The sequence below is a fragment of the Misgurnus anguillicaudatus genome, chromosome 8 (genome assembly GCF_027580225.2).
Source record: "Misgurnus anguillicaudatus chromosome 8, ASM2758022v2, whole genome shotgun sequence".
In the NCBI taxonomy this organism is placed as follows: domain Eukaryota; kingdom Metazoa; phylum Chordata; class Actinopteri; order Cypriniformes; family Cobitidae; genus Misgurnus; species Misgurnus anguillicaudatus.
Window position 1 is genome coordinate 39,670,171 of NC_073344.2, and position 18,410 is coordinate 39,688,580.

The following is an 18,410-nucleotide window of genomic DNA, read 5'->3' on the forward strand; positions in this document are numbered from 1 at the left end:
CTTTAATGGATGTTTTTAACTTTCTCAGTATTAGACAAAATGTGACAGGGCCTACATATACCCGTAAAAACACAGACTTATTCTGTGTCTAATGACGTAGAAATATCACCTCAGAGCGATGCGGTTTCAGACCATTGCCTTGTCTCATACACAGTATTCCTAAATAGGATTGCTCTGTCCACACCACGCTACAGATTAGGTAGAACAATAATTTCCACTACTAAAGATAGCTTTATTAGTACTCTCCCAGACCTGTTCCAAATAAAACATGTATCAGACAACCATGAAGATCTGGATGCTGTAATAGAAACCTTGAACAAGGTTTGTTCTAGCACGTTGGAAGGTGTTGCTCCCATTCGATCAAAGAGAATCAAGGAAAAAACACCAGCACCATGGTATAATGTATGTGCCTCTGCAGGATTTCTCTTCATTTGAATGTCTCGCTCTGAAATTTACTGGTAGTCTACCATTTCTCATCTTACTTATCTACAGACCTCCTAAAGCATCACCTACTTTTCTGATTTTAATATACATGTAGAGCCAAACTGCTGTAATTTTGCAAATAATTTTCTCAACATATGAAACTGGTTTGATTTTGTTCAGCATGTGAACTTTCCAACTTTCCCACCCACTGAAAAGGCCACACTCTTGACCTTGTCAGCACTACAGGGATCTCTCTCCATCTGACATCTGTCCTAAGGATCTCTGTGTCACTGACCACAAAGCAGTTCTGTTTAATATTGCTTTTCCTTAGCCTCATCGCCGTCCCCGTGCTTTACGCTCTATCACATACAGGAACACAAAGAACATTAACACAGCAAAGCTATCCGACACTCTACAATCTCAACTCATGGAAAATTCACTTAACATGTGCCACGACGATCTAGTCTTACTCTATAACTCTTATCTCTATGATACCCTAAATAATCTTGCCCCACTGATAACACACAGTCTCATTTCTACGCTCTGCTCCATGGTTCAGACCACAGCTGCACAAAAGGAAGGCTGCTGGCCGCCAACTGGAGCGGCTAAGCAGAAAGACTGTCCTAACGGTCCATGCTCAGGCATATAAAGACCATGTACTGGCCTACAAGGAGGCTCTAAGTGAGGCTTAATCTTTGCATTACTCCACCATCATTGCCAGAGGCCAGAATAACCCCAGAGCTCACTTCTCCAATATAAAAAATTTACTTCAGCCTAACAAACCCTTTCCACTTACCCCTTCTACTGATCTTTGCTCTGAATTTCTTAATTTTTTCCCCCCAAAAATTAGCACCATCTATAGGCAACTTCAACTGCACTCTGCTATCCTCAGTGATACCCCCACCAACCCTGCATTACCGGTCCAGTCCTTCTTTGCTTTAACACCTGTGGATGAGCACTTTGTCCATGACCTTGCCACTAAGGCTAAGTCCTCTACATGCCTCTTGGACCCTATGCCTACCCACCGGTTAAGACCTGCCTGCCGGTGCTGTGCCCCCTCATTGTTCATATTATAAACTCTTCCCTTCTCACTGGTTCTGTCCCTCACTCTCTCAAAACTGCAGCTATCACTCCTGTGCTCAAAAAATCTGGAACAGATCCTGATGATTTTAAAAACTATTGTCCCATCTTAAATCTGCAATTTATTTCCAAACTTCTTGAGCGCACTATAGCCACACAACTTCAAGAGCACCTGATTGCTTATGGCATATGGGAAGTCTTTCAGTCTGGTTTTAGGGCTCAGCACAGAGACGGCCCTGCTCAAGGTCATAAATGACCTATTCATTGTGGCTGATACAGACCATATCAGAATTTTATTACTACTGGACCTCACAGCTGCCTTCGACACGGTCTGTCACAACACACTTGCTCACCCGGCTGAAAACACTTTTGGTATCCCTGGGATTCCACTGTCCTGGTTTAGGTCATATCTCACAGCTAGGGAACAGTTTGTCTCCATAGGCAATTTTAGGTCCCCCAGTTCACCCCTCTTACATGGTGTTCCTCAGGGTTCTGTCCTAGGTCCCCTGCTCTTCCTCATTTACATCCTACCCATTGATAATATTTTACGTCAGTATGGTCTAAACTCCCACTGCTATGCTGACGAAACTCAAATCTATATTCATACTAAGCCATCCCACACACTCCCTCCCTCAAATCTGGTCACCTGTCTCAATGCCATAAGTAACTGGACGACACAGAACTTTCTTAGATTAAATCATGACAAAACCGAAGCCATACTTATTGCCACACCATCTGTTCTGAAAAAGCTCAAACAATCTCAGTTATACATCCCTGGCTACTTCACCACCACAACCTCTGAAGTAAAAAACCTAGGTGTCATAATTGTTATCTCTTAAACCTCTTGACCCCTTACCAACCAACACATACCCTATGCTCCACTGATGCCCACCTTCTATCCACTCTTTATTATTTTACAGGTATTACTTATGCTATTATAGCAACATTACACACTAACTAGGGTTTAAAAAATGGGATCAGAAAGAATGTGACCTTTAATAACTAAAATAAGTTAGTTACTCAGACCCAGATTAAAAAGATCAGAATTCTGAACTGTAGTTCCTACCTTCATAACAGGCTGAGCAAAGTATTTTGCACTCCAGTCACACACACCCGTCTGCAGACTAACACTGATGAAGTTCCGGTGAATGGCTGTCTCATCTCCATCCTCAGCAGCCTAACACACAATACAAATCGAATCACTTTAAATTAGTTTAATTAAAAATAAATTTAAAACATGTTTGATTTTTTAATGAGATTTTAATGTTCAGTTGCTGTCCCAGCCAACATTGCAAGGTGGGGTCCATGTGGGCCCAATGTGGGCTTTAAATATGGGCCCTAGATGGGTTTGTCCAAGGGTTGCATATGGAAGGAAATCTGTGCCGTTGGATTTTGAATTCTAATTCTCAGCACTAAATTTTTTCACATCGAATATTTAACACTGAATTTTATTTTGCATCTAAATCAGACTTTGAATTTGAAAAGCCATCGAATTTCTAGCACTGCTTTTTTGCCTATGACATTTTTTTCAATGTTTTTAAAAAATTCTGTGTAAAAAAATTGTCTAAAAAAATTCAGTGTAAAAAAAATCAATGTCTCAAAAGATTCAGTGTAAAAAATTCAATATCTCAAAAGATTCGGTATAAAAAAATTCAATGTTTCAAAAAATTCAGTGTAAAATAATTCAACGTCTCAAAAAATTCAGTGTAAAAATATTCAGAGTCAACATCCGGGGAAGCAAGGAGAAGCAATCGATCCCTGTATCAAATCATTCAACATCCAGCCAATCATTTATGCTCCATTGGTCATGTGACGCCGAAACGGGAAGGCGGTGAAGTTCATACGAAGAGTTTATTTGCATTAACATACGAAATCTCGCATTTTTCACATCTCGCAGATGGTATCATCAGTATATCAGGACACAGCGCGTTTACATTTATCAACATCAAAGTGGCTTCTGTATCTGGATGTGTGATCGATCCTGTGCGGGGAGACGCGCTTGATGAATAGCTGTCAATCACAAATGGCTACAACTGGCTTTACCATATGATTTAGGCTTGTCGCGGTAACCGTACTCCCGTATTGTACAGTTCTACTGAGAAGCAAACAGCAGAGAATAACTAGCAACCCCAACAACCGTGAAACACATTTTATATTTTTAGCTTTAAAGGTTTTATCTTTGTTTATCTGCAGCCTCCGCACCGCCGATGAATGTTTCAGCCGGTGTAACATTACCTGAACTTGACTTTCACCCGCATGCTTTTTATCAACAACAAAATTCATGTGAAACATTAAGATGACCATCCCGACTCCACTGTTTTAGTCTGCCCTAATAACGGGCTTTTGGCTCTGCCTGAACGTATACTTTTTGTTTTGTAGCCTACTTTGTTCACTCACATAGCCTATTTCTATATCAACCATAAACTGTTGTTACCTATGATAAGTTTAATATGATTTAAATAAAAGAGCTAACAATTTCCTAAATTTCCTGTTCATGTCTCCCTCTAGTCTAGTGCGTAAGAAGTGAAGCACATTTAGGTATAAGTAACTTACTTTGCATAAAACCAACACTGAACAAATGTATTTGGTTAATGTTATTATGGTTTGTACGTGTTGACCTAAAATGTGTTAAATTAGAAGCGCAACATTGATATGTCGCCATGGAAACTCAAACATTAAAACGATCCATTAAATTCTGCTATTAAATATTAAATCTCTACATGAATAGCTGGAACATATATCCCTGAATAAATTCGACTGATTTTTTTTTTTAAAAAGCAGTGCTAGACATTCGATGGCTTTTAAAATTCAAAGTCTGATTTAGATGCAAAATAAAATTCAGTGTTAAATATTCGATGTAAAAAAATTCAGTGCTGAGAATTAGAATTCAAAATCCAACGGCACAGATTTCCTTCCATAGTTGCACCCACCCTAATTAGCCCACATAAATTTGATATAGAATCTAACTGGGGCTTATGTCGGGCCCAGTATGGGTTTTAATGGGCCCGAACTGGTCCCTCATTATGTAATAATTATACTTTAAATGCTTTATCATAATTTACCATATGTATTATTTAAATATATTTGATTAAAATTGATAAACAATAAAAGCAAAATAATTTCAGTTTGGTAAATATCAGCAGAAATATTCAACTGTATATTTATCTAATGCATCAGCAGTGGCGATTCTAGACAAACTTTACTAGGGGGGCCAAGGAGGGGCCAGTGTTTAACCAGAGGGGCAAATTAAAAAAGGGCAACAAATGATATTTAAAGATTATAAAGTTTATTTTACTTTACAATCATATAAACATTTATTTTGTTCAAAAGTGAGTGCAGGTGCAAAAGAGGTAGGGCCATAAAAAATAAAGTACAAGGTACAACAATGTGCCATTTCCTATTTATGAAAGCCTACCTACTGTGGACAGTTGTGTACAAAATTATGCCTGTGTACAAACTTTACTAGGGGTGTGACTGATCACAATACTCACGGTTCAGATCACATTACAGTTTTTGAGGCACGGATCAGATTATTTTTCCGAAATCAAATTAAGTGAATCATAACACTGTATTGTATAAATTAAATGTAATAATTATTTTTTAGAGCTACAGAAGTAATTTTCTCTTTGTTTTGGGTTGTTTGGTTAACATTAATGACACAAACTTAAGTAGGTTACCTGAGGTACCTGTCTCTTTAAGACCAAATAAGCAAGACTGGTTTCTGACTGTAATGTATACATATTCTTTATTAGAAAAAAAATACAGCTGTGGAGATCATTTTGTTTGTATATGCCCTGTCAATAACAAAGATTTTATGTTTGCTTGCTTTTTGAAACGTGTTTCTCCGTGTATGCACTACTGAGTGCACTTAAAATAAACACCTTTAATGAATATTTTTATTAATGATTTATTACTTGTAAATCTATAAAACCTATACATTTTAGCATTTACGAATATTTTTTTAAAATCAAAGTTAGAACTGTTAAAGCAACACTATGTAGTTTCCATGTAAAAATGACTTACAGGACTTCCGGTTTAGGCATGGCGTGAGTAGGCACACGTGAGTGTAGCTCCTGACCTCTTTTGGGGTTTTTGTCGTTATTTTTACCAAATAAGAAACCCGCTGAAACGGGTTTTCTCGCTGTTAACGCCATAAGCAACCAAGATTTATCAAAAATATGACGAGCAGAAAGCAACCTCGGAATAAAATTGGCGACAAAGACGGCGAGGCCGTGAACATGGCGACGCCCGCTGAAAGCATATCAACCTTACCTCCTGATCTTGAAAGACTTCGGACGGCACTCCTCTCTGACACTACACAGATTGTCCATTCCCTTCTAAAAACGGAGCTGACTGATGCACTTTCACCCGTGACTGCGACCCTGGAGCAAGTTAAATCCTACTACGAAGCGCACGATCAACGTTTTTGTGAGGTGGAAGAAGGCTTGAACGATTACAGCGACAGAATGGTAAATGTTGAGAATTCGATGGATGCATTATGAAAGGAGAATATATTGCTGAAAGAAAAGCTGGATGATCTTGAAAATCGATCCCGGAGATCAAACCTGAGAGTGGTGGGTATCCCTGAAGTTTGGAAGGTTCAGACCCGGTTAAATTTATGACTGAGTTTTCCACAGATGTTCTGGGGAGGGATTTTTTTCCTAGCCCTCTTGTCCTCTCCCGAGCCCACCGAGTCGTACCTGTCCCCACCAACAATTCTCAGGCCAAAAACCCCAAACCCAGAGTTTTCCTGGTCCTTTTTCATTTTTTCCAAGACAAGCAACGCATCCCTCAGATTCAGTAAGCAGCAGCGGGGGGTGCTTTTCCGGGGTCACAAGGTGTTTTTTCACGAAGATTTCAGCGCCGAGCTTGGGAGAAAGCGAGCTGCGTTTAATGATGTGAAATCTAGACTTTACGGGACAGTGGTCAAATTTGGTCTTTTGTACCCTGCAAGACTTCGGGTATTGTATGAAGGGAAGGTATGCTACTTTAACACGCCAGAGGATGCTAACGAGTTTTATTGTTCCCACTGGGATGAAGGCTAACGTGCTGGCTCTATATCGACACGCAAAACCCGATGCTGCACAAGACTTATGGCTACAATGACACACACTGTTTAGCTACTAGCTGATTACAAATGTGAAATGACGACATGACTTTGTTACAATATCTGTTCTACGTGGGTAACACGGTCTCACACCCATGGCGTCAATATTTGACGACACTTGACCATGCGTCAATATGTTGACGCTGAGGGTATACCTTTCGCGTCATTTTTTGACGAACTGGGGACTTCAACACCACTAGGTACGCGAAATTAAACAGTTGTCGCCTGGCATTGGGGTTAGGGAAAGGTTTGGGTAGGGATGTCATTATGTAAATCTAACCCTAAACCGACGCGAAAATGGTAGAAAATGGTAAGAAAATAGGAAAGAGAATGCAACGGACTTAATAGTATTGAAGTCCCCAGTTCGTCAAAAAATGACGCGAAAGGTATACCCTCCGCGTCAACATATTGACGCATGGTCAAGTGTCGTCAAATATTGACGCCATGGGGTGAGACTGGGTTGACGTGGGAGCTACACATACGGTATATATATATTTTTACCGTTGCTAATCCGCGTTTTTCTGAAGATTCTGTATTTTTTTTCTTTCTGCGATCAGTCCCTGTTGGGGTCTTAGATCTAGGCTTTATAATGTTCTCTCTTTGTTCGAATAAGGGGTGGGAGTGGGAGGGGTTGGCAGCAATGTTTACATATAGTTATTATGGCACTTTTAATTTTACTTCTGTTATTTACATTTTACAGTTGCTACATGATTTGTAACCTTTGCATGTGTATAATTTTTAATTTCTTTTACATGTGTAATGAAGACCGAGGTCAGCCAGTGAGGCTAATGACATGGAATGTCAAGGGATTAAATGGTCCTGTTAAAAGAGCTAAAGTTTTTTCCCATCTTAAATCTTACAAACCAGATATACTGTTCCTACAAGAAACTCATCTAAGACTGGATGATCATATTAGAATTCGTATGGGTAAGCCAAATTTTCCACTCCAAATTTAATAGCAGATCACGAGGTGTAGCAATTTTAATTAATAAGAGTGTCCAATTCTCATCTTCCGAAGCTATCTGTCACCCCAATGGTCATTACATTATTGTGACCGGATTTCTTTTTCAAGTCCCAGTGATTTTAGTTAATGTCTACGCTCCCAACTGGGACGACATTAATTTAGCAAATTCTCTCCTTTCGCTAATTCCCAAGCTTAAAACACATTTATTATTTGCAGGTGATTTAAACTGTGCTATCGACCCTCAGCTTGACAGATCTAACATCAATAGTAACACTTCAGAGATGGCAAAGACCTTTTCTTTATTTATGAAACAGAATGGTTGTGTAGATCCTTGGAGATTTTTAAACCCACTGAGTAAACAATTCTCTTTTTATTCCCATGTCCATCACTCCTTTTCCAGATTAGATTACTTTTTTATAGATAATTTGCTTATGTCGATGGTCAAGAAGGTTGAATACTCCGCTATAGTCGTATCTGATCATGCACCAGTTCTGTTAGACCTGTATTTCCCTCTGAATATTAGAGAACAGCCACTTTGGACATTTAACCCTCTACTTTTATCTAATAATAAATTCTGTGACTTTATTTCAAGAAACAGATAACTTTTTGGAACTAAACAAAACAGACACAGTGTCCTATTCATTACTCTGGGAGACTTTAAAAGCTTACCTGAGGGGCCAGATAATATATCTTACACATCCTATGTTAAAAAGGAGCGTAAAAAGGAACATCAGACACTGTCCCAGTCCATAATTGTTTTAGACAGAGAATACTCTGAGTCACCAACAGCTGAACTACGTAAGAAAAGAGCTGACTTGCAAACAAAGTTTAATTTTCTATCCACTACTCATGCAGAACATCTAATAATGAAGACACATGGTTTTTACTACGAATATGGAGACAAATCTAGCCGACTTTTGGCTCACCAGTTAAAACGACAAACCGCTTCTCGGATTATTTCTCAGTTTAAAGACTCTAATCAAACTTTAACCTGTAATCTGAAAGAAATAAACAACATTTTCAAAACTTTTTATTCCTCACTACTTTTTATTCCTATACTTCAGAATTCCCGGCAGACCCTGAGGATATGAATAACTTCCTAAATGATTTGGATACCCCTTCACTGCAAATAGATCAGATGGTAGAGTTAGAACATGACCTTGAACTCGAAGAGATTAATGTGGCTATAATGGCCATGAAAAGTGGCAAATCTCCTGGTCTTGATGGCTACCCTGACTTTTTAAAGAAATTTAAGACAAAGCTTGCGCCCATTCTCTTCGAAGTGTTTAAAGAGTCTATGGGAGCAGGTTCTCTTCCCCCAACTTTTTCGCAGGCATCAATTTCACTTCTTCTCAAAAAAGATAAAGACGCTACCCTATGTGGATCATATCGCCCTATATCACTTTTAAATACAGACATTAAAATTCTATCTAAAATACTAGCACTCCGTTTAGAGCATGTTCTTTCTTTAATAATTTCAGATGACCAAACGGGATTCATTAAAAACAGAAAATCTTTTTCTAATATTCGCAGATTATCCAACATAATGTATGTACCAGTCCCTTCTCCGCATCCAGAGTTAGTTATTTCCTTGGATGCGGAGAAGGCATTCGATCGAATCGAATGGCCATATCTGTTTGCGGTACTAAAAAATTTTGGCTTTGGCAATACCTTTATTTCTTGGATCAAGCTACTATACCATTCTCCTTTAGCATCCATTCGGACTAACTATACTCGATCAGACTTTTTTCCACTAACACGGGGAACGCAACAGGGATGCCCCTTATCCCCACTTCTGTTTGCCATCGCGATTGAGCCTCTCTCAATAGTTTTGAAAAACACTACAATGTTTCATGGAACCATAAGGGGGGGCATCGAACACCGTGTCTCCTTATACACCGACGATCTCTTGATTTATGTTAGTGACCCGGTATCCAGCAGCCCCTTAATTATCTCTTTGCTAAATCGGTTTGGTGCCTTTTCGGGATACAAATTAAATTTTGAAAAAAGCTAATGTTTTCCCATTAATAATTCGGCTCTGAAAATTCAACGAGAATTATTGCCTTTTCGTTTTTCTCCCAACGGGTTTAGATACCTTGGGATCAACATGACACATTCTTTCTCGCTTCTGTTTGAAGCTAATTTTAAAGTTCAATTAAAAGAAATGAGAACTGAGCTGAACAGGTGGAATAGTCTTCCCCTTACTCTAGCTGGCAGGATACATTCTGTGAAAATGACTATTCTTCCTAAATTCTTATACCTGTTCCAAATGTTACCAGTTTTTCTACCAAAGTCCTTTTTCAACTCAATTGATCAATATATATCTTCTTTTATTTGGGAAAATAAAATACCTAGGGTAAATAAACATACTTTTCAGAGGCCCTGTGATGCAGGTGGCTTAGGCCTCCCAAGCTTTATTCATTATTACTGGGCATCAAATATTCAAAAGATATTATTCTGGCTTCATCGCCCAGATACAAATTGGTGTCTAATTGAGGCACAAACATGTAATCTTTCTTCTCTCCCTGCTTTGGTATATTCCTCTTTACCTATGAAAACCTCCCAATTTACAACTAACCCCACATTGCTGTCAACTCTTAAAATTTTTAATCGGTTTCGGAATCACTATAAAGTTCTAACAGCATCAATTTTAGGTCCTATATACAAAAATCATTTATTTTCACCTTCTATACTGGACTCATCATTTAGATACTGGGAAACATCGGGTTTGAAATGTATTAAAGATCTCCATGCTGAAGGCGTATTCAACAGCTTTGAGAATCTCAGAAGATTGTATGACCTTCCACATAATCATTTTTTCAGATACCTTCAAATTCGTAGTTTTATTAAAAACAAATTCCCACCCTTTCCAGATCTTGCCCCCTCCTCTCCTTTGGAAAATCTTACATCTTGTGTTACTAATAAAGGGTTGATTTCTATTTTATACTCCCAGCTTCTGTCCCTTCAAACACACAATTTGGATAAGATCAAATCCAGATGGGAGGACGATCTAGCTATAGAACTATCTGAGGATTTCTGGGGAAAGGCACTTAAAACTATTCACTCATCCTCTTCTTTAGTGAGACTACGACTTATACAATTTAAAGTGCTGCATATGGTTCATTTGACTAAGGCGCGGCTAGCCAGAATATTCCCTGGTCTAGACGCTTCCTGTGATAGATGCTCCTTTTCCCCAGCCAACCTGTTACACATGTTCTGGTCCTGTCCTTCACTGGAGAACTATTGGTCATTGATTTTCAAAGCCATTAACGAGGCCCTTATGGTGACGCTGGAGCCCTGTCCTTAAATAGCCATATTTGGTACTCCTAGTGATGATATGGACACCGCCCTAACTACACCCCAAAAGAATGTTATTGCTTATATCTCCTTATTAGCCCGTAGAAGAATTTTACTGAGCTGGAAATCTCCTCTTCCTCCATCTGTGTCATCCTGGCTGGAGGATGTAATGTTCTTTTTAAAATTAGAAAAGATTAAATTCACACTCAGGGGATCTGCAGAGGGATTCTATATTAAATGGGATCCTATTTTGTCATACTTTAAAAGTTTGAAAGAATTACCTGATTAGTGGGGTTTTCCTCTATTATTATTATTATTATTAGTGTTTTTTTTTCTGTCTGCTTATTTATTTCTTCTACCCACGAGTTAACCTATGCTGTACATATGCATTATCCCAATGATAGTCCGGTTTTCATCTCCTTTACATAATGGAAGCCATGCACAGGTCCTAATTTTATTGTATTTGTTAAGCTTCTGTAACCAGGAATTATGTTTTTTTTGTATCCATGCTGCCTGGGGAGGGTGTATTTTATGTGTGTTAGTATATAAATATACTGAAGGATGTTAAAATTCATTGTCCTCTGTATCATTGTATTTTGCATTATCCTTCTTTAATAAAAAAAAGACTTACAGCTCCCCCATGTGGTTGAAAAGCGCAACAGTGCCTGGTATCAGACAGGGGAGGGGCGGGGCGGGGCTGTGTGCTGTACCCTCCACCGCCACTTTCAGAGTGTGCTTGTAGCAGCTAGGAGGCTGCTCAGGTTGCAGCAACAGTATAATTTGTCCAGTTTAAAGTTCTTCTATCACTTAAATAATTTTAGAGACATTATTTAAAGGTAAAAAAACTACAGTGTTGCTTTAACATAGTTAATGCACCATAAACTAACATCAATTACTGTAATGACATAAACAAGAAGTAACAATTGCTTACATACCCTATATTTTTCATTGTTTGGTCATGTTATATAATGCATTAACTAATGTGAATATGTAATGTTTCCCGACTTCAACTAGTACAAAACGCAGCGGCTAAATTTCTGAAAGGTTACAAGAAATATGATCATGTTACACCCCTTCTTAGATCATTGCACTGGCTACCTATTGAGTTTCGCATTGAGTTCAAAATTTTACTACTGGTGTATCTCTAAATAATCACGCCCCCCCATATCCATCTACTCTATTCTCTCGTTACAGCTCTAATAGGAGCCTTCGCTCCAATGATCAGTTCCTCTTGCAGGTTCCAAAATCTCGCTTAAAGACAAGAGGTAACCGTGCCATGGCTGTAGCCGGTCCTACCCTCTGGAATAAGTTACCCTTGGCAATTAAAACGGCTTCTACCATATCAGAATTCAAAAAGAGTCTGAAAACTTTTCTTTTTAATTGTGCTTTTAATTGACCCTGAAGGGTTTATTTTGATTTTATTTTTATGTCTTTATAATTGTATTATGTAACTAGCCATGGACATCCTGCCTGTTAATTTGTGTTGTCGTGTGTTTTAAGTTTTATGCCTTACTATTACGTTTTTACTGTATGCCTGACTATGTACAGCACTTTGGTAGGTTTCAACCTTTTTTAAAGCGCTTAACAAATAAAATGAACTTAAACTTGAACTAATGCTAATGCGTTAACAAATACAAACTATTTGAAAAGTGTTACAGAAATTTGTATATCATATTATTCAGTACACACAAACAAATAATCCAGGGTCTTTTCTGTTCACACAACAGCTTAGTATCACAGCTCTAATGCAGTATGTATGAATATAAACCCTGAAAGAGCAACTTGAGTCAAACTAGTGTACAATTCGCACAGGATGACTGTTACCATAGTGACAGGTGTAAATTGAATGACTGTACCTTTATCAACAAAGTATTGTTTTACAACATAGGTAGCGCTGATGTGCTAATTTATGCACAATGTCATGCACTTAAAACCAACGCATTGTGCGCATTGCGCAACGTGCATATATTACACAAGAACCAAACTCAAGCTCACTCAAGATAAACAGTCAGTGATGAAATGAGGATGATAAATAATAATATCTTAGTAAAGGTATAAAAGTGATTTAGTCAAGACCAGTGAGAGATTGATTAACAATTAAATGATTAACATTAGTGACAGATAAAAGCAAAATTAGGTAACTTCCCCTTTAAGACCAAAGTCCGAATCCAAAATAACACTACTGTTACTTGTGCCTTTTCTTTTTCTGCTGTTTACTTTCACCTAAGGCCTAAATTGTTGTGTTTATGAGGATACTTGCAAAGACGGGATTTTTTATGCATATTTGTATTTAAGGCCAAAGCGGCAAAAAAACTCACAAGCTCAATAAGAAGCGAATGTGCGGCATGCATGCTCCTCACACAGAAACAGCTCGCACATTTAGCACTGTTTTTTGTATTTCAATGTCTTAAATCACTTGTTTTAAAATGCTGTGCTTAAATACACGTACAAACATTAAGATTTTGTGACCACGCACACATGCAACTGCAAGAACCGAAAGGTGGATGACATCAAAGTACCACAGGAGCATTTCGAAAGCAGTTTCCTTTTATGATTTCTCAAATCGCTCTCACAGGATTTTAATGTCATCTGACTGCCACTTGGTTCTTGTGGCATCACATCAAGTTTACCCATGAATTCAACAAACCCGTTGTATCAGCCGCTGGTTAGATCAGCGTAGCAGTCAAAAACGATCATGTGCGGGATAAATCAAATTACCCCCAAAATACAGGACCCCTAATGCATACTGTGCAAAAACAGACAAGTTAACTTTACCTGGCTGTTTGATTTTTTAGCCCACGAACTGAAAGGCTTGCCAATCTTCCTCATTTTGCTAAGCCAAGTCAATCTCCAATCTCCATAGTCTTTTACACCTTTATCGATCTCCAAAACATCGGAGCCTTCCTGCATTATAAGTACGTCCATGCTAGCTGAAATAAAGTTTTACCTCAGCTTAACATGCTACAGCCAGAAAACCCGGACTGGATCCGATGCGTAGTGATTACAGAACGCTTACAGTGGAGAGAGAAACATGATTTCGCCCCACTCCAGGCTTTGATCACAGGCCACTTAACAAGGTGAATACATGTCGTCTTTATGAAAGTGAATTTAATAATTTTGCAATTGATGGAAATTCGTCACAGACTCCCTGTAATTGCTAGAAATCCGTATTAACAATGAAGAACTTCAATCCATGCAATTGTAGCACTTAAAACATGGAAAAAGTCAGATTTTCATGATATGTCCCCTTTAAAACCAGAAATGAAAGAAGTTAAGCAAAAGTTAAATAGTTAATGATCAAAACCCCAGTGTCTTCTAAATAAACCACATTGACACAATGGTTAGTATTACATTTATTATTTTACATTTTATTTTTTAGGCAAATTAACCCTTGGGCTAAAAAACTGAACCCTTTGGAACCCTTAAAATACAACACATACATTGCTCACTGTTCTGGAGATGGTTTCAATTTTGATCATCAATCAATCTTTGCTCAATAGTTTTATGAAGAACTTCCAATGCATCCACAGCCAAGCTCATTAAATGTCCTTGCAGGTTTGCTTTGATTTATTGCTGTGCCGTATGTGAACTTGCACCGTAGTTTTCCATTTTTTACAAACAAAACTGAGAACAAATTACAAGTACAAATGTTTCCAGTAAGGGTTGTGAGTGACTCCTGCTGCTCCGGTAGAAACTGTATCCTTGTGCCTGGGTGGGAATTATTGTAGTTTAAGGGGCATTTTTCCAGGACAGGGATTAGACTAGTCCTAGACTAAAATAAATGTAAGAGCTGTCCAAACTACAACTTGCACTGACATAGCTTTAAAAACATCAGTACCCTTTTTTGTTGTGCCTCAAAATGCACATAGTAAGGCATGTTTGATAAAACAAGTTATATTTCCTAATTAAACTAAGGTCTAGTCCTATCTTAAGCTAATCCCTGCACATTTAAGCCCTGTAAAGCTTAATGTGCAGTGAGCAGGTTCTAATGATGTCGTCTTATACGAAACGCCTGATTCCACTCATCAGTTTACAATCAGGTTAAAAAAATTGCCACTGGGCCGGGTCGGAGGTTTGTCTCGGGTCAGGTTTGTTCCACGACCATGTCTGCTCATGTCTGCTCAACATTAACCCAACCACACCTTCATTCTGTGTTTTAGGGCTGAGTTAAGTTAAGGTGTTACGGTAATGAATAGGCGCTTTCCCTTTCCTCCCACAACCAGGTGGCAACCTCTGACTATCTGTACAGTGATACATATAGAAACCCCTGAAACGTCAGCTGGGGCGTACTCAAAAAAAAAAAAATCAGAAACCTGTACCAACCCTGACGAGGTGCATTTGGCACAGAAATACTCTGTAACATGTCCAAATGCTTTTTTGACACTTTGCCTATGTATAGCATGAGGAAACAAGTCTTAAACTGTGTTAAGTCAGAATGCATGAAATACCATTGAACCACCCCTTTAATTTTGCAAAAAGCACAGCATTGTTTTTATTGGGAGTGGACAGAAGAAAACTAGACACTTTAATGTAGAGCTGAACGATTTGACCTAAAATCAAAACCTCGGTTAATTTAACATTTGACATTGGTTACGATTAATGAACGGTTATATTTTATTTATTTATTTTGCCTCATAGTTCACTGGCAAGGTTTGTATTTTAAATATGCTCAGATATTAAAGGTGGGATATATTTTCCTATTGAAAGGGCATTTGTTGTTATCTTTGTGATTTTAAAAGAAATAAGTGAAGAGGAAAGTATTTTGTGTGAAGGTTATTTATGTAACATTTTGACTTCAAAGCATACATTGCTTGAAATGAAAACAGTCACATTTTAGTTTACCGTATACACTCTCAGAAATAAAGGTACAAAAGTTGTCACTGGGACAGTACCCTTTCAAAAGGGTACACATTTGTACCCAAAGAGGGCATATTAGTACTTTGAACTGCCAAAATGTACCTTTAAAGGTACATATTTGTACCTAAATGGTACATATTAGGACCTTTTTTAAAGGGTACTGCCCCAGTGACAGCTTCGTTCCTTTATTTTTGACAGTGTACTGCAAGTTTCCTTAAAAACTTAGAAAATAAATAACTTTTTTAAGTCTAGTAATTCAGGGCCCCAGACTAACTTTTTTGCTATTAGGAGTACTGTACCCCCTAACTGAAAATTTTAGGAGCACAAGCAGAAAATTTAGGGCACAACTTAAATCAGCCTGCAATGCAATTATTCACATTTCCGCCCAAAATAACTGCATTACTGAAAAATACTAAATAGACTTGACAATATGCAGTTGCTGCACATGTTATTATGCACAATTGATGAAACTTTCAGAATAGGAACCTATGAACCAAAGATTCATACAATGATTAATTCTAGCAATAAGATACATACATATACAATAAGTTATAGCCAGATAATGAGATGAGTGGCATGGTAATACACATTGTATCCTTTACCCGTTTCTTGTCTTCTATTCAGTTTTCCTGGGCACTGCTATATAAAACCTTTACTCTCATCTATAATGTTTCTGGTGTTAATGTAGACTAGAAGTTCTCCCGTTTTCTCTCTCCCTCATCTCTGCCATGTCTAAAAAAACCCTGCTTGCCCGTGTCTTCTTGTGGTTCTGAGGTATGTGTTGACTTTACCCGGGTTGCGTAGACTCATCGGTAGATTCAACTGAACGCAAGGTGACATAAAAGTTTTACGCGTCATGCAAATTTGCGGTAAAAACTCGATCCCGCAATCCGTAGTTTTATCACGGGGGCCCGCACATGCGCGACTATTTAGTTTTTCTTTGCACTAGATGATCTGCTCAGTTTACACAGTGTTTGAGTTCTCCTCCATGTGTCTCTATGCTACTGACTGGACGGGGTGGAGCCACATAACCTCACACGCGGTAGTATGTTTTAAAGGGAAAGTATTAACAGGATTAAAAACCGAAAATAACCCGACATTATAAAATGGGGTCGGTTAACGTTTCTGAATTTCAGTTTCGGTTATTTTCCGATTAATCGTGCAGCCCTACTTTCATGTTTTAAATGACGTATAAATCACATCTGTATGTCCAAAATCAGCGTAATGAAAGTCTTTATGTGAAAAAAGCATATTAAAAGATGCTGTTTTTACTGATATTCAGATTGAAATAGTAATGGTTTAAACACGTCAGATAAAAGGAAAGCATTTGTTATGTAAATGAATTTGTACGATGATTGGCTAGCTTGAATTTTGGAGGGGAGGAGCCTCATTTATAAAATGGATGACCAAATGTTTGGTGGGTTTTTTTTGTTTCCCCTGGATGTTTTGTTGGGCCAATTTTTTCCTTTTTTGTTTCAGAGGGAACCTATTTTTTTTCTTTAGTTATTTAGTTTGTTCAGGAACCGTAACCATTTATCTACAATCATTCAGCAACACAGAGTTTTTCTTTCCTAGCTGCCTACTTAGCCAATGCTCAGTTCATCCTACTCCACCATACCTGATCTGGACCCTTGTCAAACATCTTCCTGGTGCGTGGGAACTGCTGCGAGTGGGGTGCCTGACCACCAAGCGTAGGCGTGTATGGCGGGCGAGTTGGTGGCCCCTCGCGGATAGGTGGTTTGGGCACTTCATTGGTGAGGCTGGAGCTGGAGGCACCAGGCATTGGCGGAGATCCGCTGGAAGGAGATGAAGACCGTTTGGATCTGCAATGCAGCATGCTAAAACAAAATCAACAGCAGTTGCCAGGCATCGCTAAAACCAGAGATGCATGATATTGGATGTTTCATATCAGATTTTTTTTAAATGTTGATTATTTTCATTTTATCCTTGTCTCCCTCCTTGGACCCGAGGACACTGACACTTATAGACCCAGTTCCTGCTACCATGAAGCTCAACAAACCACTGATTTACTGGCTTTTGTTGTCCTCTGATTTTTCTGTGCTTTCTCCTGTTTTTATTAATGTAAAGCTGCTTTCGAACAATTAAACAATTGTGAAAACCGCTATATAAATTAAATTAGCCGATATTCGATGCCAATTCTGATAAAAGCCAGCAAATACTAAACAAAAATGTGTAACATGTTTTTTTTCAGAGTTTCAGGGTTCAATTAATACAATAACTGACTGTAATTTTGTAAACTGTGTGTTTTTGACACCACATTGTGCGAATTTGACAGTTTGTCACGTTCTCTGCCATTACCCTGCTATTTTGTACACCTTTGACTGGTCCTACTGCTGATTTTCAAATAATTAAATACATATTTAAGCATGTGTGCATCTTACCCTGCCTGATGTATGAGTGTTCCTTTGCTGGTGGGGCTGGAGGGAGCTGATTGAGTCAGAGATCCAGAGTCTAAAATTCTTTGTGTCCGAGCGTTAATGGTAGCCTGATAAAACAGAGACATAAACCTGATGTGTTATAGCACTTATACTATATGAACAAAATGACAACTAACTACTGTAGTATTTTAACGAGTTTTTTTTTAATTGTGAAATATAAATACTGTCAGATTTTGGGACTGCAAACATGTCATATAATTAAATATTCCAAACCGTCACTTGA

At 38.3% G+C, this 18,410-nt stretch overlaps 1 protein-coding gene across 5 annotated transcripts in view; it reads right to left on the bottom strand.

Annotated features, from left to right (window-relative positions):
• Positions 1-18,410, bottom strand: part of rptor (regulatory associated protein of MTOR, complex 1) — a 245,859-nt gene that overhangs the window by 81,170 nt on the left and 146,279 nt on the right. For 4 of the 5 annotated variants that reach the window (XM_055213775.2, XM_055213774.2, XM_055213771.2 and 1 more), the window contains 3 exons: positions 18,131-18,234; positions 17,347-17,566; positions 2,570-2,680 (listed from right to left, as the gene is read on the bottom strand). In XM_055213775.2, the coding sequence (XP_055069750.1) occupies positions 2,570-2,680; positions 17,347-17,566; positions 18,131-18,234 (435 nt within the window). The remainder of the gene's footprint in view (positions 1-2,569; positions 2,681-17,346; positions 17,567-18,130; positions 18,235-18,410) is intronic. The other variant, XM_055213773.2, reaches the window with a different exon arrangement.